The sequence below is a fragment of the Rhynchophorus ferrugineus genome, unplaced genomic scaffold (assembly GCF_030347505.1).
Source record: "Rhynchophorus ferrugineus isolate W39M unplaced genomic scaffold, kcgeb_rfMv2 rfM9, whole genome shotgun sequence".
NCBI classification, from domain to species: Eukaryota; Metazoa; Arthropoda; class Insecta; order Coleoptera; family Curculionidae; genus Rhynchophorus; species Rhynchophorus ferrugineus.
Window position 1 is genome coordinate 7,666,819 of NW_027472588.1, and position 27,366 is coordinate 7,694,184.

The window sequence follows — 27,366 nt, forward strand, 5'->3', positions numbered from 1 at the left end:
TTTATTTATATCTATTTTCAAACAAACAAAATGTTTTCAAATAAATAAAGTTGGAACAATCGATACTATCCTGGTCCTATCTAAAAGCAAAATTGTTTGGTTGGGCTTTGAAACGTCTATCCCTGTAGGTCCTGAAGTTTGGTAGTGTCTCAACTTTGGCCCTAAAACAAGTAAAAGTTAAGTGGTAAAAGATATTCGATAAGTTCTTAAAGATAAATCTTTTCTGTAATATCAAACATGTGGAGCTTCATGATAAAAGTTGGTTTTGTAGAAAAACTTGAAGTTAAAAAAGAACGAAAGGAGAATGATGAGCAAACATAATTAAGATTATAATTTAGTATTATTTTAGTAAAATGCACAACATTAATTGAATAAAATTTAAGAGATATTCTTTAGCAATGATTAAAATAATCAGTATTAATTTCACTACAACAATTAACACAATTTATTCTCAATTAAACACAATTTCATCTTAATTTATAAATATTTTACTTTTGTGAATAACAAATTATTTATTATTACTTTTATTATTACTCTTACATTTAAGATAACAATTATTTAGTTTTTTTTATTACTCTTCATGAGTCCATAATCTGCCCTATTGGCAATAAGTATTTCTTATGTTTATATTATATATACATGGCATGTAGAAAATCACTTCATTAAACAATCTTCTGTATAAAATATTATATTAATTAATTAGTCTTATTCTAAAGCTTTTTCTAAAGTCTATATATGTCCAGTAATCAGATCAGGGGGTGTTAAACGTTTTAGTCTACGCACTTCACTATCACTTCGCATATTTAGCTGATTAGCGAGTACATTGGGATGCACTGGCACACTTTCGAAGTACTTGACACAAACATGTTGAATTACACTCGTTATAGGTTCTAGAGGAATATCGCGTTGTATCACTTTATTTGAAATATAGTACGGAGCATCAACAATGGCACCCAACACCTTATTTTGGAACCGTTGAATGATGGATATATTAGATTTGCTAGCGGTACCCCATATTTGGATTCCATATGCCTAAATGGGCTTGAGTATAGACTCATACAGCAATACCTTGTTATCTAATGACAACATAGATTTGGGCCCGATGAGCCAATACATTTCATATAACTTTACTCCCGGTTGTTTCCGTGTTCTTCTACGCAGGGTAAACGTTATATGCGTGGATTTTGTTTTATTGGCTTTAGTGCGCCATGTCTTCAACCATAATTGTATTTGCTCCAGCTGGGTTTGCAGGCTTATTGATGCTGTCACTGGATCTTCATGGGATGCTAAGATTGCTGTATCGTCTGCATATGTTGCCACAGTAGTTATTTTTGTGATGGGCAGATCAGCCCTATAAAGAAGATACAGTACTGGACCCAGTACACTACCTTGCGGAACTCCGAATATATGTGATTTAATTCGGTATGTTCATCGCCTTGATTTGCAATAAAATATCTATCAGTGAGATACGATTTTAGTAACTGATAGTCCGGATGAGGGAGAAGTTTCTTTAGTTTAACCTGCAAGCCCGTATGCCATACTTTGTCAAAAGCCTGAGATATGTCTAGCAAAGCAGCCGAACAATACCTTTAGCGCTGGAATAATGTACAGTTTATCAACGAACGACAAAACTAATTAATACATGGTATATGAACCACCATCGGCTGCAGCACAGCTCATATAATGAGAAGCAGAATCGGAAAAACAAACAAAACCTGAAGATAGCTGCTGAAATTCTATCGAAACGTTGTGAAAACATTATAGGTTTTTCTGACAATCCATCGCGAAGGAAAACCTAGAAAAACACTACGAAATTACCACAACTAATGTTTATAAATATAGCAAATGTTGGTCATATAACGACTCAGACAAAAAAAAACGACTACTAAAAGTATAGATTACCCAATTTATATCTTAGAGACTGCATGAAATATAATAAATTATTCATCAAATATATCTAAATGGAAATATAATCAATATTGTAACATTTTTACAGCAACAGAAAAGGTTATCTTCCATCCAATGTCATTCTTGATAATTTAACTAAAATAAAAAACAAACATCTCTATAACAATGTATATCATAACAATACATGCCAAACAAGGACTCACTTACATCTCAAAAACATCGTTATATATAGTAAAAACAAATCTCAGATGCAATCGCTTGAAAATATGTTTTAATGCAATTCTCTTGTAACCTGCCAGTTCGTCATAAAAGCAGATTTATATTCAGTAAGCAAACCTAACAAACATTTCAGATGTAATCATAAACATAAACAAACCCATTTTTAAAAATAACTTAAATAAGATAACGATACTGAGTCATGTAGCAGAATAAGTTCATTACACATATTATGTTACCTATATCCATTTTTGTCAGAAATATATTCGGCAATCACGATTTTTCCATCGGGACTCATCCAGCCGTATCTTCCGGTGACGGTTCCATTAGCGTGGCGCTCTTCGTCTCTGAATTGTAAGTTTTCTGTTTCGGGGTCATCTATTTCATATCCAAAGGCATATGTTCCCGGACCTGTTCAAATCAAGCCAAAACTCAACATCAACTGGGTTTCAATGAAACGTCTATAATACTGTGTGATATAGTTTTTCTAACATAAATAAGATTAGGTGTTTTTAAATCCTTGTTCCTTTATTGTTAAAATACTGTCTATTGATATGGTTGTAACACATCACGTTTCTCAGTAATAGTGTGAATACTCTTTACGCGTAAAAGCTGTTTTACTACATAATGGCAGCCGATATCCTTTCATACCAATCGCAAAGTCAGTAATTTTAAAAGAAGTATGAAAACATAAATAAATTTTAGGATTAATCAAATACAAAGAATAAAACTAGAAGGTTCGTGCTGATATAAAAGTTGTTGGTAACAGGTCAAGAGAAAAATCCCCGTCCTGACACAGATGGCGCTACTAGAATTAAATCCATATGTTTTTAATTAGCACTAACCCTCAAAAGATGTGTGCATAAATTTGACAGCTGTCGGATCATTAGTTTGTGAATTATAGCATTTTGAATTTCGCGTGTTGATAAAATATTGCTTTTTTAAGTTTCCGGGCACTGTCCCAGGAAAATCATCCGTCAAGGATTGGTATGCTAAAATTAGAGGTAGTGAAATGAGCACCGAAGACCGTTACCGACGAAAACATTAAAAAAATTCAAAATGATTTTGAATGACCGTAAATTGAAATTGAATGAAATGGCAGACACTCTAAAGATATCAACTGAACGTGTACATCATATCATTCACGAGCCTTTGGGTATTAGAAAGCTTTGTGCAACGTGGAAGCCGCGTGAGCTCACTTTTGACCAAAAACAACGAGGAGTTGATGATTTGGGGCAGTGTTTGAAGATGATCAAGCGTAATAAACCCGAGTTTTTGCGTCGATATGTAACAATGGATGAAACATGGCTCCATCATTTCACTCCGAAGTCCAATCGATAGTCATCCGAGTGGACTGCACACGATGAACCCGCTCCAAAGCGTGAGAAAACGCAACAGCTGACTGGCAAGCTTATGCCCTCTGTATTTTGGGTTGCGCATAGAATAAGTTTCATTAACTACGTTAATAAAATAAGGACTATCAACAGCGACTATTACATAATCGCCGAAAAAACGGCCGCATTTGAAGACAAAGAGAGTGCTGCTTCACCAAGACAATGCATCGTGTCACAAATCAGTGAAAATGATGGCAAAAATCCATGAATTGGGCCTCGAATTGCTTCCTCGTCCACTGTATTCTCCAGATCTGGCACCCAGCGATTATTTCCTGTTCTCAGATCTCAAGAGAATGCTCGCTGGAAAGAAATGAAGTTCGTCAAATGAAGAGGTGATCGCCGAAATTGACGCCTATTTTGAAGCAAAGAACAAATCGTACTACAAAAATGGTATCGAAAAGTTGGAGGTATCACCTTTGAAGGGAATTATGTTGAATAACAAAAACTAATTTTGCCAATAAATATGTTTTACTATGGTAGGCGGAGACTTTTCAATTGGCCTGTTATATTGCTTAGGCTACAGGAGGGTTTCACAGTCAAAAGGACTGACTTTGTAGTGAATCAAATATTAAATATGAAACACTTATTCCATTATTCCACTCTTGCATATAATACTTGGTCTAATGAAAAATTTTGTTAAGGCCATGGATAAAAATTGTAAAGGATTTTTGTGCTAGAAAATTGTTTTCTCGAAATTAAGCGATGAAGAGATTTTAAGAAGTTATTTTTGTTGGCCCAAAAATAAGAAAACTTTTAAAAAGAATGAATTCGATGAAAATCTTACCGCACAAAGGTTCGTATCTTGGTTATCTCTAAAGAAAGTAATTCGTGGATTTTTAGACAACCCTAAAGCTAAAAATGCCCAGTTTTTAGAGAATGATCGATTCGTTAGCCCCCCCCCCCCCCTTTGAAATTTTGAGTGACGAACATGGTGAACGCTTTCACCAGGATATAAAACAAACAGAAGAGCATTATCAAGTAAGAAAGAATTCTAAAATGTTAGCAGATTACTGCTGGTTTGTAATGAAAAAGGAATCTACTGTTCACAAGAGGAAAATTTATATTTCGTCATTCTCTTTCAGAATATATGACTTATTTTTTCTACTGACCACTTAAACCAGAGCTATTTTGATTTATTGTCTATTTGTAAATATATATTACTCCATTTTTTATTTAAAAATTTTAAATTTTCAAACAGTCTTTACTTATTTATAACACATAACTTTAAAATGATTACAAGAAACATGTTACAAGAAGTCCGTTTAAGTTTTTGTGTGCAGCAGGTACAATTTGACAAAGTATGCCGTTTCATTTAATATTATAGAACAAAAAAAATTGTTACACAGTGTAATTAATGTAAACTCACCATTTGGTTCATATATATTGTAGCTAGATGGTTCCGCCAATGACAACCTTATTTCTTGCAGAATTGGTTTCGTTTTTGCTATAATAACAAGACTGCTTAGGATAATCTAAAAATATAATTTTAATCAGCATGGTCAGTAAAATGTTATAATTACTTGGTGATTATTTGAAGCAAATTATTTCACATAAATAACGAAAACAAGTCGTTTTGTAAATAACCTGCTTCAACCACAGTAATTGTTAACAGTAGAAGTCACCATATACACTAAACAATTTTTCATGAGCTGTGTTTTTCAAATTCGGAATGTAACAAGCGATATACAACAAAAATTACCTTTTGGAATGTTCATTTTTAAAGTGTTTCCATTTTTAAAACTTTTGACTGAGAAAACGAACAGTTTATATCTAAAATATTCTATGAGCTGTTCCCTCTCAAACTTATCATAAAAACTTCATTAAATTATAGAATACTGCTCAATTAATTAAGATTCTTTTAAGTTATTAATGTAATATTACTAATTGTTGCCGACTAACTTCTCGTCTTTGACAGTAACTACAGTAAGTTAAGTATAACTATAGTCAAACATCAAATGCAGGTCATCAAAGTTTATAATGCAACGTTGCCGCGCCAAATTTAAGTTTTCGTTTATTTTAACTCAAACAACAAAATACGAATGTATATAAAATAATAAAACAAAATCAACGTTATAAAATATAATTTATTTTAACATTATATTTAACATTATCTAATATTTAATCTAAAATTAGAGTTGTTTTATTATATTTACATTGACATATGACAGCGGTGTCATTTACATTTCAGCATTGCCAATTTTATAGACCAATTAGGTTACATATTCGGAGGCATCAGCCTTCGTTCTGTCTCTTTTTAACTAGAATAATGCTGATTAGTTTAAGAGTTTCAAAGGGATTTTACGTTTTTATAAACTGAATTTCTTGTTCTTCAATTGTTCTTACAGCCTTCTTATGGATGCCTAATTCATTATCTCAAGTAGACCTAGTAATATTTGAAGCCAATTGAGTGCAAAAATACGTGCCACAAAATCCAATTGAAAAAGAAATAAACATATATCAAGTAAATGCACCTGCTTACAGATTAAAAATATTATATAAATGTTTCAGCACCTATCTTATTCACCGTATTTAGCTACATCTGATTTACGCCTCTCTTCATACCACGAAAAATGGATTTAATAAAAGCAATAATAACTGTAAAAAATGAATATTTAGCAGATTTTATAGAAAACCACCACGAGCCCTAAATTAGCTAAAAAAAGAAATAATTTATGTACAAATATTATGTAGCGCCACTGTCACCATTTCTAGTGATACGCCAGTAACAACACAGACAGATAAGCAATCTCATCACAGAAAAATACCTTGGTATGGCTCTAGATACCAAGCTCAGATGAAAGAAGCATATAAAAAAGAAACAAAATAAAATCCATGAAAATGCATTGGTTGTTTGACCGAAACTCCGAGTTATCAATTTACAACAAGCTTATTTTATTTAAGCAAATTCTAAGACGACAGTGAAGCTATGCACCAACGATTACAATATGCAAATGATTAAAAGGTTCCAAAGTAAAACTCTGAAGTGCATTGCGAATGCGTCCACATTTCTGTGTATACATAATGTCATCAAACATCTCAAACCATCTGATCTTATTGATGTCTGAACATTACTTCACTAACTGGAACATTTCTAAATTCTAGTTATTTGTTAGTATCTTAAGACGAGAGAAATATTAACGTTAGTTTTTACGCCAATTTTAATAAATAAATGTAAAATAAATATTCGTGGTTTATTCTCAATTTCAGTTCATTATTTAATTCCGTTTATTGAACAACTTAGTAAATGCTATAAACATTTTTTAAGTGAGTGGAATTTATTGAGATATCTTGCACAACTGGACTAACCTCTCAACAAAGGATTCAAAATTTCTATCTCATTAATATGATAAGTATACGCAGCGAACTTAATAAGCAGTAAACTAAGATAGAATTACTATTTTTAGTCACATTATTGGCTAAATCTTCTTACACAGCGCATTAACATAAAAGATAAGACATAAAGAAATAACCATAAAATAACTTGAATATATTCATCACCATAAAATGTTGTTATTATAATTTTTTTTAATAGGAGTCTATTTACTTATCTGATAAGGTGTGTAAAAATAATTTAATGTAGTAACACAAAGAATTTTTCGCTCGCACTTTTCTGTCAATATAATATATAATCATCACACCGAAAAGTATTTATGAATTAAACAACTTCTCAGAATAGCACAACAGAATAGTTTTCCACAGCATTCTAACGAGTTCCCACAAGTAAAACATTCTTTTAAAGCAGAATATTCAGTTTATTTCATTTTTTATAGAAAACTGTAGTCGCTTCGGCGGTACATATACTAAAATTGGAACAACTAGAGAAGACTAACATGGTCCCTGCGCAATGATGACACGCAGAATCGTGAAGCGTTCCACATTTTTATTATCAGCGCCTTAACATCACTAACATCAACAGACGCAACTAAAGCTTATTCTCGCGTCTCAGAATTGGTCACTACAAACTGACCCATGAAGTTCTCATTAAGGGGAGAAGTCCACCACTGTGCGTCGAATGTGGTTCCTCACTGTCAACCATACATATACTAGTCGAATGCCGAAGATATAACTCGCAAAGACGGTTGGTCAACTTGGGAGAAACGATGAACCAGTGTTTTAGACTGGAGAACCTGGACAAGCTGATTAATTTTGTAACCGTAACAGGACTACTACTAGAAATGTATTAGTGAGCATCTATATAAAATCATGCATGTTCGTTAAAAATTTTTGTATCTTGTATCCTTATCACTGTCATGGGTTGTGCGATCATTATACTGTAGCATTCATATATTTATGCATTGGTATGCTATTACATATTTTACTTGTCGTCTTGCAACGTACTTGTACAAACATTGTATTATTTAACTGATAACTGATAATGTAAATATGTTGTATATTGTATATTTGTAAATAGACCCTAAATAGTCCCGGAGACTGATGGGTCTATACAATAAAATACAAATAAATAAATAAAATTTGTAGAAAAGTAAGTAATTATTGACTAGTATTATAAAGTAAGAAGAATTAGAAGGTTTACTTGCAGCAGAGAGTCGTTCAAATAACTATGCCCAAGAGTTCAAATCCGAGCAAGTTCAAAATTTTAGAAGGTGGTCATATATAATGACCAAACACTGTTTAAAGTGATTATAGGTTAACAGACTGATTGTCCGGCAAAAAGAAAAAATTTTTTCGAAAAGTGTTATGTATTATAAAAAGTATATTTCTCAAAAAGATTTCGAAAGATGGAAAGTCATAGATAAATCGCACACAACCCCCCATGGGCATGGGCAACAGAACAATTTATATTACAAATCCCTAAAGCAAAAACTAATCTAAAGATTTTCGATGAAAACGTTTTCAGCGCGGAACACTACATCTGACAACATAAATTAAAATTTTCCAACGAAAATTCGAAATGGAATTTTGGGTCAATATATGGGTCCATTTTACTTATTTTTGGAGATTTCCCATGGTATTAAATATCTGGAAACTGTTTATCAATCAACTGCTAAGCTATCTCAAAAAAACTTTGAGGGTTTCACCAATAATTTTCACCACTGATTTTCATCAGTAAATATCGCTGATCAAAATACATACAAGTACCTAAAATATTAATAAGATCAAGTCACGCCATACGGTCTTATATTTCATTTAAGCCATGTCGCCCGAAACGTTTCTCAAAACTTTATTTCTCCTTCTCAATTACAGTTATAAGATATTGAAAATTTCGATAAACACAGTTCACGAATAGGAAAAAACTATTGTGGAGTTTTAGAAGTAATAACAATGATAACAATGAATGAGAGATAAAGCTTTGTTCAACAAAAACAACAAGTCAAAATTCAATAAATGGAAGCCCAAGTACAACCATCATCACTATCGAAAAACAGTTAACGTATTTGATATATACAAATTAAGAATTTAAAGAAATACTGACGTTATAACTTGGTAAAAGCACCTGAAAATTGAATCTCCCACTAAACACATTCAACAGAGATTGTTTCTTCAGCTTATCATTTCCATTTTTCCCGAAACACACAGTTATTGAAACACTTAGACAAATATTAACAAGTTCATAACATTAGTATTTAAAAGTTCATAATAGTTCAGATAGGAGACTTAGAAATTAGAATTATTTTCTAAGTTTCAAAGACATTTAACAAGTTGGACATTTAACAATATATGTATCTCCTTATATATTCAAAAACTCTAAATAATAAGTAATTATTGAAGAAATTGATTTATAAGAATGATGAATTAGTAATGAAGATCATACATTTGCAATCCGACTGAGAGAGAGCTTCTGCTGATTCTAAAGAAATTATAACATCTCGCTTGTAATTTATTACAACTATTTGTTAAAATCATTGTTCTGTTTATTTCTAATAACTATAAAACATATGTTTTTGTTAAATTCTACTTCGTAGATAATAATTAGTAATATCTTACCTTAAATCAATACATAAAATAGTTTTAATTAATGAAATTAGCTATTTTTAAAACAATCATTTATATTTGATAGATAATGACGCACCAAACTACGAGATTATAAATCATTATATGATACGAATAAACATTATAACAGTTTGATTGATGATAACTGATAAAGTTGCATTAATTAATAAACCAGATTAACTGTACACGCGGTAATAGAAATAATAAACACACTTAAAATCCGTTTTACATTTACCAAACGTATTAAATATATTGTATCGAATCTATTTAGTGATGCAAATAATTCTTATTCTTAACAATGAACGCTATTTGCATATATTAATAATAATATTACCGGGTGTACTATTTTCTTCGTTATATTGTCCCAAACTGTTAGAAACTGTACATTATATTATAGGTATTGTTATTGAAAAATAACTATCATGGATTTATTAATATATTAAGACTGACATTAAGAGAAATGGTAATTATTATTGGTTTAATCTCGCGAAAAAATCTCGCAGCTTCAAATCTGCGCTCGTAAAATCGCTTCGACTTATTAAAAATACATAAAATTATGATTACTTACTGAACAGCTGAGTTTAAAAACCAAAACCATTTTCACGCAAGTATACTTGTGGTGGCACAGTGAGTCAAATAAAATTTTAGCGAGTGAATTGTACTCTTGTTTTATATTTCGCAAACTCCTACCAAGCTCAAGTTGTAATATTTAACGGGATTAGTGAGATGGGTAGCTGGAAATACGTCATGAAAAAAAAACTATTTTAAGTCAGTAAAATCGCTAATTATTGCAGTGTGTAATTAGTGTTAGTATTATTTAAATAATTAATTAAGTAAATGGTTAAAATTAAAAATATTTTAATAATTAATAATTTTAAAAAAATTAATAATTATTCGAAAATTATGAACATACGAATATTAAAAGATTTGATTATTAAGGGTATTAAATTTTATTATTAATTAATTATTATTGTTCTAGTCTAGAGGTATGAGCTTTAGCCAATTACTCAAGTAAAACAATAAAACAAGTAATATTTGTAGTAGCCATTTTTACCTAGGTATTTATTACCATTTAAATAAATATATAAACCGGCTTAGTTAACATGGTGGTCAAGGCTGTAGGACGGACCTGCTACTGTTACCATAGTGGCGAGTTCGAATCCTGCTGGGGAGTAGACGTTTATGTCTCTGATTGTAAAAAAAGGCAAGAGCTCTAAACCCGACAAGAAAAATGATCCCAAACATGCCAATAACCAAGCCAGATAAGATCCGGTCTGTAGGCTTAACGCCGAGGTTACGCTCACTCCAGAGAAATCCTAATTTATTAAAGGAGACTCTAAAATTTAACCAGAAAAACACTATATAAAAGAAATAATTAATAATCCAAAAAGTTGCAGACTAATAACTAATGGTGCAACCTTTCCAGTAACTTTAAACAAAAGTAAAAAATTCAAACATCTTTTTTTGCCAATTTACAACAAATTTTTAACTTTTTTAACATTTCCAATGATCTTTTAAATAGCAAAATTCCAAATTTCAGTTCGTAATTTTACTTTACACTTTAGAAGAGTATATATAGAAAGCTCAAACCAAATATCAAGTAAATTCGTTTAGTAGAACTTGGAATATCATGTCAAGAGTTTCTTCTGGAGTCCGACAAGGTAGCGTCTTAGGACCTCTCCTGTATCTGCTCTACACAGACATCCCAACAACAAAAGAAACACTAGTTGGAATCTTTACTGATGACACAATTATTATAGTAAACGACATATCTCTACCTAGAGCAGTAGAACAAGTGCAAATGGGAGTCAACAAAATCTACAAATGGACTAATTATTGGAAAATTCAACTAAATAGCTCCAAATCTGTCCATATTAATTTTGCATTGCGGCGAAATTATGAAAACCTAATTATATCACTCAATGGATGCTCGATTCCAATTGGAAACACTATGTTAGACAAAAAGCAAAACATATTAAATCCAAAATAAAACAAATATACAAAATATATGATTAGTCGGAAGATACCCTCAACTTGATCTAAAATGAAAGAGATTTATTTATCAGTCAATTATAAAGCCAATATAGGCCTATGGGGTGCAAATGTGGGGTTGCACTAAAAATTTAAATCAACTAGTCATTCAACGCTGCCAAAACAAAATTCTTCGATTAATTAGATGCACGATGACCTGGAAATCAACTGGCCTTGAAAAGTTATCAAAAATTTCGCCTAAAAACACGAAAGATGATTACTAAATCATACTAACATGGAAGCAATACAACTACTGGACAACGCGCAGGAAATCAGAAGATTGAAGCGAAACAAACGATACGAACATGTAAATTGTATACCTTTAGTGTAAACTACAGCTTACGTTATCATAATTTTATAATTGAGGAATACATATTGATGTATTTATCTCGCACTCGTCTTGTTTGTGAATTAATCAAGTACAAATTAATTTATAATTAAGATTGTACTAAGCATATTTGCAAAAATAGTTTGGAGAAAATCACGCTTAAACTTTCGGGTTCTAACCAAGCCGGTTTTGATACCACATCACTAAAACAGCTATAACTCCGAAAATACTTTAGATTTCTAAAAAATCCCCTTAAGGGCATATTCTTGAAGTTTTAAAAGTACATTGGAATATTTTTTTTGTAATTTCTAAACTAGATTATCCCCTTGAAACATTGTTATTAGTTATTGTCGACTAACCTATAATTTATTCTATGAAAACTAATTGGTCCTTAATTCTCCATATATTAACTAACACTGCTGTTTTTTCTCTTAAATACACTTCACTGTACTATGCAAAATCAAGTTATTTATATGATGGTGATATGATTCCTTTGATTTCGTATCTAGTGAAATATTTCCTTATCACTTGTCTTGGTTCTTGTTGAACAGTGTATAATATTATGATGTTTATAAAACTATTGTGATGCAAACATATGGACCCAATTACACAAATATTGAGAATACAATAGAAGTTATCTAACTATTTAATGACGTGATACAATTTAACGATTTAAATAACATTTTGTTATAAAATCACATTTTAATTATTACTATTACTAACTAATACTATTAAAAACTCAACAAAATATCAGACCTATGCGGGTTGAAATAGCAGATGAAAAATTATTTGAAATTAGTTTATTTGTTGATATGTGAATATTAGGAGTGATTCAAAAAAACATCGATAACGATCAGTAAAATACAAGATCATTAATCAAAAGACTTAATTTTGGTTTATTGATAATTTATTCGGTAATCTGATATCAGGTTAAATCAACGTTAGTTCGTTGTATTCGGATGAAAATCATTACGCCAAAGTGTTCTCATTTTAAATGTTATATTTTACACAGACACACTATTACAATCGCCTCAGAATTATATGTTTATTTAATATTAGGACTCTCCTTTTTTGCTAGAATTAATAAATTGTTAAACCAAAGGCGTAAAGGATGTATATCGAGTTACACGGCAAACGTCATTGAATATATCGCTAACCAGTACTTTTTCACATCTTTCTAGCAGCATTTGAATATTAGAGACCAAAAAAATTACATGTCCTGTCAACCATCCAAATGTTAAACTATTCCCTTTTCACCAGACCCTGACTTTTGATTAGATTAATATCAATTAAAACAAGTAATAATTAACAGGCTTGTAGATTATCATAGATGTTAATATTTTACCTACAGTTCTTCATTCAAATGCATTACATAGATTCATTCAGTTTTAGCTTCATTCATTTTTTTTATTTAATTATTACATTGTTACTAGTCGTTTCCGACTAACCTACAATTTGTCTTTATGATTATTTATATCTAGGTAAATAACTAGGAGGACCCATCGGCCCTATCTCAGTCTCTGGTGAAATAATGAACCTAATTGAACCATTATAGGAATTATCTCCAGCATTAACGAAGCAATTGACCGCTATTTCGGTAAAAGAATCTGAAAACATTCTGATAGAAAGCATTCAGACACTCTACGAATGTATTCCGCGAATAATTGCAGCTGTTTTAGAAACTAATGATAGTTCAAAACTTTATTGATAATTGAATATTATGTATATGTCAAGTATTGAGATCTTGTCCATCACTTCTATAAGTATAATTAGACAACTTTGACTCTGTTCAAAGTTGGTGCCGCGCTTGCTCACAGTTGACCAAAAACAAGAACGTGTTGATGATGTTGAGCAATGTGTAGCTATGTTTAAACATGACAAACCGAAATTATTGCATCGATATGTTACAATGGATGAAACATGGATCATTCAATGTTGCTTTTGCAAACACTTCATTCTGGTATCAAAACCATCATGATCTGAGTGGACAAAGACTAATGACATGCTTATTTTGCGGTAAAAAATACAACGTTCTACAAATGTGATTTTGGAATGTTAGAGCAGCGCTGGAATGATTGTGTGTCTCTTGATGGAGATTATTTTGATGAATAAAACCAAATTTGAAAAAAAAAACGCGTTTTCTTTGTTACGCCTGGTACTTCTCAGCTCATATGTTATATTAACAATTTCTAATAAAATAGTTTCCATGAAAAGTTAATATATATATATATATATATATATATATATATATATATATATATATATATATATATATATATATATATATATATATTCTGGCCATCTCTCCATGTATTCTGTTGAATTAATAACAATTTATATCAATTTTGTGTGATAGCCTACAGCAAAATACCTCCAACTTTTAGAACGCTTATTCGACTTTTTACATACAAGACAGACCGTTTTATAATTTGGTAATCAGATTGCGTGTATTGTTAATTATATGTATCTAACAGCGATCAAATTTTATGTTCTATCTTTCTATAAATAACACGGCTCCTTGCATGTCGAAACGGCAAAATTTCGGTGCTCTCCGGAGCTTCAAAAAGTTAAAACTATCCACTGTGTAATTTAGATGGTGTCGATGACCAAATAAGATATTAACTTATCTAATCTCACCGGTCAAAAAATGTTGTTTGTTTCAGCTTCCACTACTGCTCGTTATCCCGTAATACTAATTGACAGGTACAGCCGTTTAGAGCAGGTATTTCTAGAAAAAAGTTAGTACGTACCTTGACAAAAAAATGATTTAAGTATGACGGGAAAATATCGAGGTTAATCTAAGGCGATTATAACATGCATCAGCTTTAAGAAACAGCAGCAAATATGATAATTAAATTAAAAATTTAATGCTCTTGAATATATTATATTATAAATTGATTATTTCGTCGTCCAATTAATATAGTGAATAAAAATAGAAGCTCTGTAATATATTTGATACACAAAGGATGACATAGGTACAGTATTTTGTTCTTTCCTCTACTAATATATTCTCCATTAATTCTTTTCGATGAGTTTTATTTGGATAAAGACATCACAGATGACAAGGACAGGATGACAGTTAATATAGTTATAATATTATAATAAATCATAAAAGAGTTAAAAGAAAATTTACTCAATTACTACAAAAAATGGAACGGTTTTTGTACCTTTTCCTTCAACAGTCAGAATACACCACAGAAAACTATTTCTTTATCTGGTAAGGAATTTCGTTGGTAAGGATGTTGAAACGGTTTACAGTCAACTGGTGTAGTAGCAATTTATCCTCATTTTGGACCTTCCCCATCATATATAAATGCCCGGAAACGGTTTATTCATCGACTGCTAAACTATCTGAACGTTCATTGAGAGATTGAGCTGGGCTTTCGTCCAATAAGTGTTGCAATTGCGTGCCTTAGAACTTGTTTGGTCTTCCAAGGCGTTCTTTACCATTGACCTCAAAATCGTCACTTTTGGATCATTGAAACTAAAACCAACAATTGGAATATGACGAAGCAGCATAATCATATGTTCCAAAAAGTGTTTTATGGGCTTCACCAGCGGATTTTATCAAACAATAAAAGTAATAGATATCGAAAATTCAATTTTGACTTGAATTATTATCGTCTGTATAAACCAAGTAACTCTATAATACTAAATAGAAAACTGTTTTATATAGAGAAATATTTAAAATGTTATAATAGAAATACGCGCAAGGAACTTTTAGGATATTAATTCACAGAAAACCTTAAAACTTTTAAAACATCTACATCTACATCCATAAATTCCTTTAAAACTAACATTGCTTATTTAACTTTGTATTGCGGCCATTTCTCGCAAATTTCTCTGCACCAATGCATCAATTCTATTTCATAGCCTACTGATAGTTTCATCCAGTAATGACTTCAAATCCTTGAAAACCTTTTTATACATCCAAACAAGCATTAATATGTTCAAATGGATATAGCATGTTTGTAATAAGCTTCATATAGCATTCGATAACTTTCAGCAGCTTTTTTCTTTAAGTGGAACTTCCCGCAAATTGCATTTATTCGGTACAAATTGAAACATGTTCAACACACTGAAAAAAAGTTTTATTCACACTTCGACGAAATGTAGCATACCGAAAAGTGAAGCTCGTCAGAGAGGCCTCAACTTGAAGTTGGTTGCAAATGTCCCCGAGGCGATTTAATCACTGTTGTAAATTCTCATTTAAATCTAACTTAATAGACTTATTTAAATAAATATTACTTTCGGTACAAATTGAAACATATTCAACACACTGAAAAAAAGTTTTATTCACACTTCGACGAAATGTAGCATACCGAAAAGTGCTCGTCAGAGAGGCTTCAACATGAAGTTGGTTGCAAATGTCCCCGAGGCGATTTAATCACTATCTGTTGTAAAAATAACATAACCTAATAATATTAGTAAAACAATCAAAATATATTACAAATTGTTTGCTAAACTATAAAAAGACTCAACAGACTTTGTGGTGACTAAACCAGATAATAGATTATGGTCTAATTGCATCAAATCCTTATCAGATTCTCATTTAAATCTAACTTAATAGACTTATTTAAATAAATATTACTTATGTTAATGCTGTCTTAATATTGGGTATGTTGGTTACGAAGATAATATCTCTATAAGTGGGATAAATTTAATTTAAATTAAAATAGGATGTTTTGTGTAATGGTTAACAATATGTAACAAATAAGCAAGCCTATAAATGTAAATCAATAAAGTCATTCATTATTTAACATATATAGAGAATTATTAGAATTATTTAAAAAATTAGATATTATTTATAATCTAGAAATTAATTATATGTCTTGTTTTGAATTGTTTTTTCCACTAGCTACTGGAATATCCACTAGTGGCATGCTGGAGGCTTTCTTTAATTTGTTCAAATATTGGCTGCAATTTTTTGTATCATCATCATCTAGCCAGTTTCCAAAAGCTCGTAAAAAAGCCCCATCCAGCATACCACACAGGTGCACAGGAGAAACTTCTTGGATGTCCTATTTTGGCGTCCATTTATTGAATTGTCTGGATTCTACTTTTTACTTCCTATCTTTTTTCCATTACACGTTTCTTTCCGAATTATTAAGTTATTGTTATTAATTGATATTATCTCAAGTCTCAAGTCCTTATCCAACATAATATATAATTCCGAATTTTCAGGTCCAAGGTCAAAATATCGTCCACATCTAAATTGTATACACTATATTTCTATATTAAATATAATTTGAACTTTTAAGAAATAGTCCGTAAAAATGTTTGAACAATTCAAAATGAACCAGTGAATTTATAAGCGTTCACACTTTTATTCGACGTATTTGACACATATGGGTAACCTAGCCCTTCAGTATTACACAGATAAGAAACAGATACAATACTGAACAAGGTAATTTTCATAATAACCAAACAAGGGCGGTTTATCTTGAATTAAGTAAATAAAAATTTAAAATATAAGAATAATAATATGAGTTTATATTTTTTCACTACAAAGTAGATTGGTTTTCCGGCTAAAATAGCATTATCTGAGCAATTACGACTAAAAGGTAGGTGTAGAATTCGCCTTTTCTTATATTCGGCCGTTCTCTTTCTAGATTCAGACCGAAATTATTCTACAGTCAATAAACTGTCAGACGATGAGGTAGATTGGCCTATACAAACATACCGCTTACTCCACAACTCTGTTTAAACTTAATATTAATAAATTGGCGAGGTGAAAATACCCATAACGTTAAATTTGGTAATTTTATAGGTTTATTAGTATAATAAAGTATAGATGGAACAAAAGTGACGACTTTAATTGATTTTACGGAGGTGTAGTGTTATAGGTTCGATGGAGTTTTCGTTCTAACGGGTTATCGAATGCAGAATCAATAACATATCTATCGATGATTCGTCCGATAGTCGTCGCTAGCTCCGAACGCAAATAATTTTATTGTTGGGTATTAAGGCTGGCCTATATATATTGCCCATGCCAAGGTGAGTCGCGTAAGGTAAATAATTACGGAAAAAACTAGTTCAGCAACCCGTGAAGCTATTTTAATGCCATCAGATACAACCAAGTTACAGCCACACTAAATTACCAGATACAAAAGGATGGAATATATGAGAAAATCTCGATAAACAGTTACATACCAGGGTTTTCAATGAGTTCGTCTATAATAGAACCTAAAAAATCGACGCTGTTCTAATATACCATCCTTCCTAAAAACATTTCTTCGGTTTGTCGATTATTTATATATCTAGAAGTTATTTCTAGACATAGAACAATTGAATACGGTTCAGAGATTATATTATTTATATACATTGATTAAGGAGTGGTAATGGAAATACAATAACTTCAAAAACATTTTAAAGAATATAACGTAAAATTTCAAAAGAAAGATATTGTAAGTTAATTACTAAATCATATCTGTCTGCAAGATCTAACAAAAGATAAGAAAACGGATCAACCTAGCCTAGGTGGAAATTGGGCATACAACAATCATTGAAATCATAAACGTTCTCCGACAATTTAGAACTAAACAAGTTGAATATATTTATCGAAAATGACTAAGAGGTGATTAAGAGCCCAAATGCTAGAAAAGCACTAAATGTAGTAAAACTATAGTCTATTGTGTAGCGATTTTGATGAATATGGAATATACATCGTGGAATACCGGTCTACAAAATACCCACAAATATAATCCCAGATGTTGAACACGGACGGGGTGCCAGGAGCACCAATGAACATACGATATCAAATATCTGGCAACCCCGAGAGGTTTATCTGGGTGTTAATGAAGGGTACTTTCATTCTTTCAGTCACTAACCATAGTTCAGTTCATACGTGCCACCATCGACTGTCCAAGCCTCGTCAACAGGTAAACCCAGCGCCGATACCTTTTGTCATTTGTATTTTCCACATTTTTACTATATCAATAAATAACGGTCACATCATGTAAACACCACTGTTTCATTTCGTTTTACCTCCGTTCACCGAGCCATATCATACACCCTAAAATTGATTTTGAAAATTGAATAATGAAAAGACTAAAATCAATTACAAAGAGAGAAAACCTAATATTTTCATATAAATTTGATTTTATAAACAAATAATAAACAACCAGGTGTATAGAATTACAGACGTCATTGGAAAAACCTTCAAAGATACAGAAATCTGCTCAGCTGTATTCTTACATGTTACTCAAGCCTTCGAAAAGGAGTGACATGTGAGTCCTATCCACAAACTTCAGAAAATGTTACACAAAATCAGAGAACACCTAGTAGGAATCCACTACAATAAAGAAACTGAAGCCGGTTTACGACAGCTGTGTGACCAGTTTTTACCTACATTACACATCATACAAATAAAGAGTATCCTCATGGTTAAATTGCTATTGATACTCGGCATATGCTCTTTTTCATCATACCGAACAAACAATAAATACAAGTGAACTAAAACACACTAGTAAGTTTTATGACTTTATAGTTAATAAAACTATAGCCCCAAAATAATATCAGTCCATATAGCAACAACGTTCCCAAGATACTATCGATACAAAACTCATTAAAAAAATTCGACTTGAAATATAAAAAAGTTTTTTGAAAATCGGAAGACCTATCGTAGATGTATCCAGATACTATAAAAATAATTTCATTCACAACGACCTTCAGATACTGATTATCACTCAAGAAATCTAGATAATAACATAGAGGCATGAGAAAGGAATTACATTCTTATTTGTAAAAAAAAGTTATGTGATGGTTTTGATAATAATTCATAAATATGTAAGGTGAATTTATTTTAGACTAATAAACTAATACATTATATGTTGCATGGTAATTCTTATTGCTCTATATTTTCTCTATATTCAAAACAAATAATTACTGATCGCTACATATATCAGATAAATTACTAATAACATAAAATTTTACATAAAATTTTATACATTTTTACAATCAAAATTTGCATTTATCAAATACCAAACAATTTACCAACAATACAACAATCTGACAATTACTTAATCAAACAGTTCAAACAACACACTTAGTCAGACACACAATTAGTATTTTCTATCATAAAACTCAACATATCAAATGTTGCGGCTGATGTGAGCTGACCAGATTAAAATATACATATATTAACATCCTATATCTCCTACAAAATCATAGACAAAATAAAATAAAATTAAAAACAAAAATACGAAAACATGTTACATATCTAAACTGGAAAAGATTATGATAACTATAATTACAGAGCTACTCAAGTAGCTTGCGATAAAATATTGTAATAATGGTAAATAAAACAAAGTGAGTTCAAATCTGTTTGTATCAACCTTGCTAATAAAATATTCAAAAATCTACTTATGAAAAGGAATATATATTAACAGCTATATAATAACAGCTAAATGTCAATAAAGGGACTTATATAAGCTTCTTGGAAGGAAATCTCAAAATATAATAGACGCAGGAAAACTGTAGAGGACCAAACAGTGTGAACCCTGGAAAAAGGTGTAAAGTCAGATAGCTACTACCGCTCCTCATTGGATGATCTATATTGAATGGGAACTTAACAATTTGTTAAAATCACCTTTAATTTTTTTTGATAACATATTGATTAAATATGCTTTGTACAATCTTAATTATAAATTAATCTTTCACTACATTTCATTTATAATTAGATTTATTAACAAACAAGAGGAGTGCCAGATAAATATATCAATATGTATTCCTCAATTATAAAATTATAATAACTTAAGTTATAGTTTACACTAAAGGAATACACTATATTATAAGTTCGTATGGTTTGGTTCGCTTCAATATTCTTATATCCTGCGCGTTGTCCAGTAGTTGTATTGCTTCCACGTTAATATAATTTGGTAATCTTCTTTCGTGTTTCAAGGCGAAATTTTGGATAACTTCGCAAATCCATTTAATCTCCAGGTCATCGCGCAGTTTTTCGTTGGTTACGTAGCGATTAGTATTGTAATTAATCGAAGAATTTTTTTTGGCACCGTTGGATGACTAGTTGATATGAATTTTTAGTGCAACCCCATATATTGGCTTTTGATTGTCAGACAGATCAATTTCTTTCATTTTAGATCAAGTTGAGGGTACCTTCTGACTAACCACTATATATATTTTTTGGTTCTAATGTGTTTTGTTTTTGTCCAACATGATATTTCCAATTTTATCTACCGTCAAGATGGATACCGAGATATTTAGCTGATTCTGCTTGAGCAATCGGGCATCCATTGAGTGATATAATTAGGTTTTTAACCTCTTCAATATAGAATTTAAAAAAGCAGTCTAAATACAAACAATTTCAGAAATAGTTTTAAACCTTGGAATAAACAAAACAAATGGACGTATACAGTTTTTCAATAAACTACAACAGAAAACTACAATATTGTTAAAGTAGCTACAGCTAAACTGTTTTATTCTCATCCCGCGGACTTATTGAACAGCTTAATGTTTATATATATACAAAATTATTAAAAATGCGGACATTATTTGAATATGGGTCCCATGCGTGGGTTTCTCTTTTACGTTTCGACAGACTTTTTTGTATCAGCTAGCGGTTTATTCTGTGTTTAAAAATACATTATTATTAAGGAAGTTTAAGTAATTTTCCTAATTAGCTGTTGCTCTTATATGACGATGGTCAATATTAGTTCATAAAAAATGTTTTCAAACAATCCTTAACGGGTCTCTTGGTCGACAACGCCATTAGATATTAGGAAGCCATAAAATATAAGCCTTCAAAAAATATGAATAAATCACGACAGGTTTTTTGAAATAACTTAAATATTTGCCTTTCCTTATATATCTAAAATCAGATTATTATTTATATTCGCATTTTTGCCATGTTTTTTCTTCTCATTTTATTGCATTTGTATTACCAAACAACAAAATAATTCTGGATTTTAGTCAAAGAAAACTCTGATTTTTAGAAAAGATTTTTAGACTCTGAACCTAAAGTTTAATATTGGTTTCAAATTATGAATATATCAAGCTTATATATTAATTCTAAAGGATTTACAACAGATGGTGTTAGATACTAAACAGCATCGGGTAAAATTGTCACCAATCTCATGTTGACGCCTAATTGCCAGGCTTCACTTTTTGAATATGTCACTTCGTGGGAATAAAACATGTTTACAGTGCGTTGAAAAGGTCTCAGAATTGTACCGATTAGATCGCAAGTTTTACTTTTTATATCATCTTGAAGAAAAAGTCGGCTAAAGGTTATCTAAACCAGTATGCTCATGCCAACTATTCTCCGTCGATTTCAACATGCAAATATTAGATACTCAAAAGAGCTTGAGGACGAAGATTTAAAGGATGCCTTTGGATCGAGGACTACGCGAAAACCGTCCAGAATACGAACAAAGACACAAAAATGTTATTCTTCAGCATGACAACTCTGGTCCACGTGTTGCAAAATCGGTGAAAACATACTTGGAAATATTAAAATGGGAAGTGCTAGACCACCCGCCGTATTCTTCAGATGTTTCTCTTTATAATTATTACTTGTTTCGACTTATGAGTCGAAACCTGCTTAACCAGCGTTCCATTTCTTATAATGATACCAAAAAATGGGCCTATTCGTGGATATCCTCAAAATATATATCGTTCTTTCGAGATGGAATCCGTAAATTGCCTGAAAGATGGGAAAATGTTCGGCTATATGGATAATATTTTATTGATTTTACTGTACCGTACCAATTTTTACAATAAAGTTTCAAATTTTCAAAAAATCCTTTAAAACTTATAGATTTATAGGCCGAAGAGATAACATATCCCTGATCAACATGGGAATAATGAAAAAGCATTGAACTCGTTTTTGTCTTTATTACAATTATGTTCCTTCTTCAACATTACATTCTTGTCTGTAAATTATTCTACTAATAAAATTCATCTTAAAATAAGATTTTTACAGTTAATCGCGTATCAAACTGACAATAAAACATTTTCTTTCGTGTTATTTAGCGAAGAAATTTGTTTTCCATGAAGTTTGTTAAGGTTCATCGCGCTTGAAATGGGATAATTTCAAAAGGATGTACTCAGTAAAAAAGAAACATTTTTTGCAACTAAAGATGAGTTGTTTCAAGAAAAGCCGCGTTCGTTGCCCTTGAGATATGAGACCGCAAATATCGATTCGTTATGTAAAATGAATGGTTTCAACTCAAGCGGAACCCAAACATCGAGCATCCTAAATAGTGCAAAATTATGTTTACTTACCAATTACCAAAACAGAAACGAACTTGTTGTGTAATGATCTTCTTAAATTATGTGCATGATATTATTTTCAATAAAAACTTATCGATGAATACATTACACTCACAGTTAAAGTACTGCTGTGATCAAAAAATGGCGAGACGTAAGAATCAACAAGAAACGTTATTTAAGTATTTATTTCGAGAGGCAAGATTTATAAACCGATTTCCGGACAGGATATTAGGTTAGGTAAAGGAAGTATGGAAACGCTATGTTTTTTTTTTTTTTGGTCTGAAATCGGGTATGGGAATCCTGTTACGGATATCTGGTCGGGAAGACCCGCAGGAATAAGCGAGTTGGACTGGTTATGTGGAGACTGCCTCTGGGCTACCCACTAAACCCCACCCTATCAGCTGATCCAATGATACTTCTTACTGTTAGTAAGTAAGTATATTAGTAATATCGCAGGGAGCGCTATGTTGTTGGAGCAAGAATATGTTGCTGAAATTCTTCATAAACGCCTGATTCTAGGTGAAGAGTGAGACGTCGTCGTGGTGGACTTTTATAGCCGGGAACCGCATGACTAATATTTGATGTAGGTGAATACGCAGTGGCCTAAAGGGTTTGAAAAACTGTTTCCAAGAGTAGAAAAAAAAAACAGATAAATCCATTCTATGGAGCGATTTTGGAAAATACATCAATCATCAATCATTTGCAATCTATATAATTTTTAACCATAGTAAGTATTACAATAATATTTGTGACAATGCTATCGTATACTTAAATATACCTATAGTTTATAATCAGCATATTTATCACCGTTGAAAATTGAACCCACTTATTCTCTTCTGGTCTACGAGATTACTAATCTCCAAACTACAGAAGAGAACATATTATAACACATCTTATAACATTTACTAGTTGAGCACAGGTTCATTTAAATAAAATAAATAACATGTCAATTTAGTTTGCTCATTATCCCATTTTTATCGTTTATTTACCATATTTCGTTGAGAGTAAATTTTAGCTTTATATAAATATCCCAGTACTATACATACCCTAAATATATCTAATATTACCTACAATAGTTTCAACCGATTCCTTACATAATGTTAAGAAATGTACCTGTTTACACATCATATTTTAATAACCACTAGGAACAATGACACTAACGTACATATATAGAAATTTAACAAGCCCTACCAAACTGTGTCACATAAATAGTTACATTTTAACATGCTCTACCATTACGACATCTAGTAAGTGTAAAGTATATTAACCGATACTAACTGGAGCTAATATATAATCATAAACTCAATATTTCGTCTCCATTTCACTGCAATATTTTTCATCTTTTCTATTATCAATTAAGAGTAAGTATTTTGAGATTTTTCCTGATTTTGATAAATCAAATTAAAAACATAACCATTGAATTAGCAAATAATAAACACAACTAGAGGTAGATTATCGAAATACGCATGCGCAGAACGAACCAGTCATCTACTAGATCTTGTCCATTTTCTTATAGTCTAGAAAATACGAGCTGTATAAGAATAACCACCAAATATTCGTCAGTTTCTGGAAAATATGACCAAACAAACAAAAAGACAGAATTAAATTTGTACTCATAACAAATAAACCGAAATAAACAAGGAACAGATGAGATTTTATAATATATTAACGAACTAATAGACCGCCCACATTAACTATATATAGAATAGTCACTTTTTAATGGAAATTAACAACATTAAAATGTTCAGAGCGAAGTGGAAATATATCAAACTGGCACAATAACGTGCCGCATAATTATTATAACCAAATAATGGATGTTCGACGACCATATTTTATTTATAAAGTTATGTTAAACATTAATTTCCTACATTTATTATTCGACAAATTTAACAGAAGCTACCGAAATTTCGCGTTATTGAATTCGTTATTCGAAAATGAATGAGTTTGGACTGGATAAAATTACCGACAATTTTTCATTACATTGAGATGATACAGTTAGTGGAAGACTAATATAGAAAATATCATTATTTATATATTTAAATATAATAACGGCATTTTGTTTAGTTGACAATTATTTCTGTATCTTGACATTCCTTAAAATGTTATTAAATGTATTCTTTCATGGGAAAAAATATCAATAAATTAAAAATGTCCCTAATAAATATTATATTTATCATTGTTATTATCATGTTGAAACACTACTCACAAAATATAAAGATATAAAACACTGAGATACCAGAAATGATTTGAAATGTTGTAGTATATATTTGGTTAAAATTTTTTCTAATTTTGCATATAATTTTAAGGAAATTGGTTATTACGACGTCATTTCTGTAGTATTTAAGTTAAAGTGATTTATTTAAATGCAAAAATCGAACAAAAATTTTATGAAATGAATTATTTTTCCAAGGATTTTGTTACAGTACAAAAACAATTTTTAGATATATTTTTTATATCATCTTTATTAGATACGCATAGTACAATGTTAATTTACAATTAATTTATTACTACTTTTCCTATGTATTTGGATTAATTCATAACCAAGACGACTGAGAGAAAATACGTCAATATGTATACCTCAATTACTATTAAACTAAAGGTATACACTTTACATAAGTTCGTATGGTTTGGTTCGCTTACACGTTAGTATGATTTGGTAATCTTCTTTCGTGTTTCAAGGCGAAATCTTGGATAACTTCGCAAATCCATTTGATTTCCAGGTCATGGTGCAGTTTTTCGTTGGTTACCTAGCGATAGACAATGGTAATCAATCGAAGGATCTTGTTTTGACAGCGTTGTATGACTAGTTGATTTGAATTTTTAGTACAACCCCATATTTGGACCCCATAGGTCCAAATTGGCTTTAGAATTGTATTATAGATCAACCTCTTTGATATTAGATCAAGTTGAGAGTATTTTCCGACTAACCAGTATAGGTGTTGTATTTTGGTTCTAATGTGTTTTGGTCTTTGTCTAACGTGATGTTTCCAATTTAATCTACCATCAAGATGGATTCTAAGGTATTTAGCTGATTCTGCTTGAGGAATCTTTATTATTTCGCCGTAATGCAAAATTAAAGTAGCCAGATTTGGAGCTATTAAGTTGAATAGTCTTTAGATATAGACAACATAATTTAGGGGAATGTTTAGAAGCTCCTACATCAATCTTCAAAATAAGAAAGTTTGTTCTTTGTATCAGACCATATGGTTATTACATGGATAATCATTCCATGCTAGTAGAACGCTGATTATCCTAGAAGAGCAAAATTAATAGGATTTCAAACGGTAAGAATCAAAATATTTATATAGCTATGTATGAATAGTGTCCTTATTACATATAAAATAGAAAAAGCTTTTGTAATAAAAATTGAAATATGTAACCCACTTATTTAAATATGTAAACCTTGTAAACATTGTAAAATATACTTGGGAAATATTGTTTTTAATCTTAGTACTTAGAGAAGTAAAATTTGATAAATTAATTGAATTATATTATAATATTTAAAGCAATAACTATTTTATTCGTATTTAGACATCATATTTTATTTATTCATGTTTTTTTATTTATTTATTCATGTTTTTTTATTCATATATAGACTATTTTCTTTAAAATGAGCTATAGTAAACCGAATTTACTTTTTCTCCGACCACCAAGACATAGTATTCTGTGTAATATAAAATTAAACTATTTTTTAACAAAACGGCTCTACAAATTACCCTTATCACATAAATCTAGCTGAAAAGACTTTGCAAGAATCTTCAAATTTGTTTCAACTTGCTGTTAACAAAATATCTGATATCTAAAATATAAATTATAAAGGAAAAAAGATGTTAATATTACAAATGAGGCTAAATCTTATGGATGAAGCGCGAATACAAACAGATATTAACTCAAGAAATTTCGATGAAATATATAAATCAATATGTTTGTAAAAACACAGAAACTACTTAGAAGGTTAAATAACTAACAGACATCATTATTACCTTATTAACACATTTCTCTTGCAAAAAAATTCAAGTTCATTCAATTTTGAACAGTGTGCAAAATGATATTACGTAAAAATTAAAGTAATTATAAACATCCCTCTTGACTTTCAATACTGATAATAGATAATTGATTACATCAAGTGCTAAGATAAATAATGTAAATGTATCGGAATCAAATAAAGAATATAAAGGTTTTACTCGAAAATTAATCAGTTTAATATACACACTTAATAACTAATATGACGGCAATAAATATAATTTTAACCGTTTTGGTTATTGTGCAAGTAATCCATGCTTTTCCAAAGGTAAATATTTATTT

At 30.7% G+C, this 27,366-nt stretch overlaps 2 protein-coding genes and 1 non-coding gene across 3 annotated transcripts in view; 2 read left to right on the forward strand and 1 right to left on the reverse strand.

Moving 5' to 3' along the window:
• The window catches only part of LOC143202018 (uncharacterized), a 27,514-nt gene continuing 148 nt past the window's right edge, over positions 1–27,366 (reverse strand). Inside the window, exons 2-5 of the mRNA XM_076413287.1 lie at positions 10,039–10,204; positions 4,885–4,990; positions 2,364–2,535; positions 1–161 (exon numbers count right to left, since the gene is read on the reverse strand). Coding sequence (XP_076269402.1) covers positions 77–161; positions 2,364–2,535; positions 4,885–4,990; positions 10,039–10,068 — 393 coding nt within the window. The 5' untranslated portion in view covers positions 10,069–10,204 and the 3' untranslated portion in view covers positions 1–76. The remainder of the gene's footprint in view (positions 162–2,363; positions 2,536–4,884; positions 4,991–10,038; positions 10,205–27,366) is intronic.
• Positions 7,295–7,400, forward strand: LOC143203278 (U6 spliceosomal RNA). Its single transcript, XR_013007304.1, has one exon. It is a non-coding gene; the product is annotated as a U6 spliceosomal RNA (small nuclear RNA).
• Positions 27,202–27,366, forward strand: part of LOC143202017 (brachyurin) — a 4,545-nt gene continuing 4,380 nt past the window's right edge. The window contains exon 1 of the mRNA XM_076413286.1: positions 27,202–27,352. Within this exon, the coding sequence (XP_076269401.1) occupies positions 27,287–27,352 (66 nt within the window). The 5' untranslated portion in view covers positions 27,202–27,286. The remainder of the gene's footprint in view (positions 27,353–27,366) is intronic.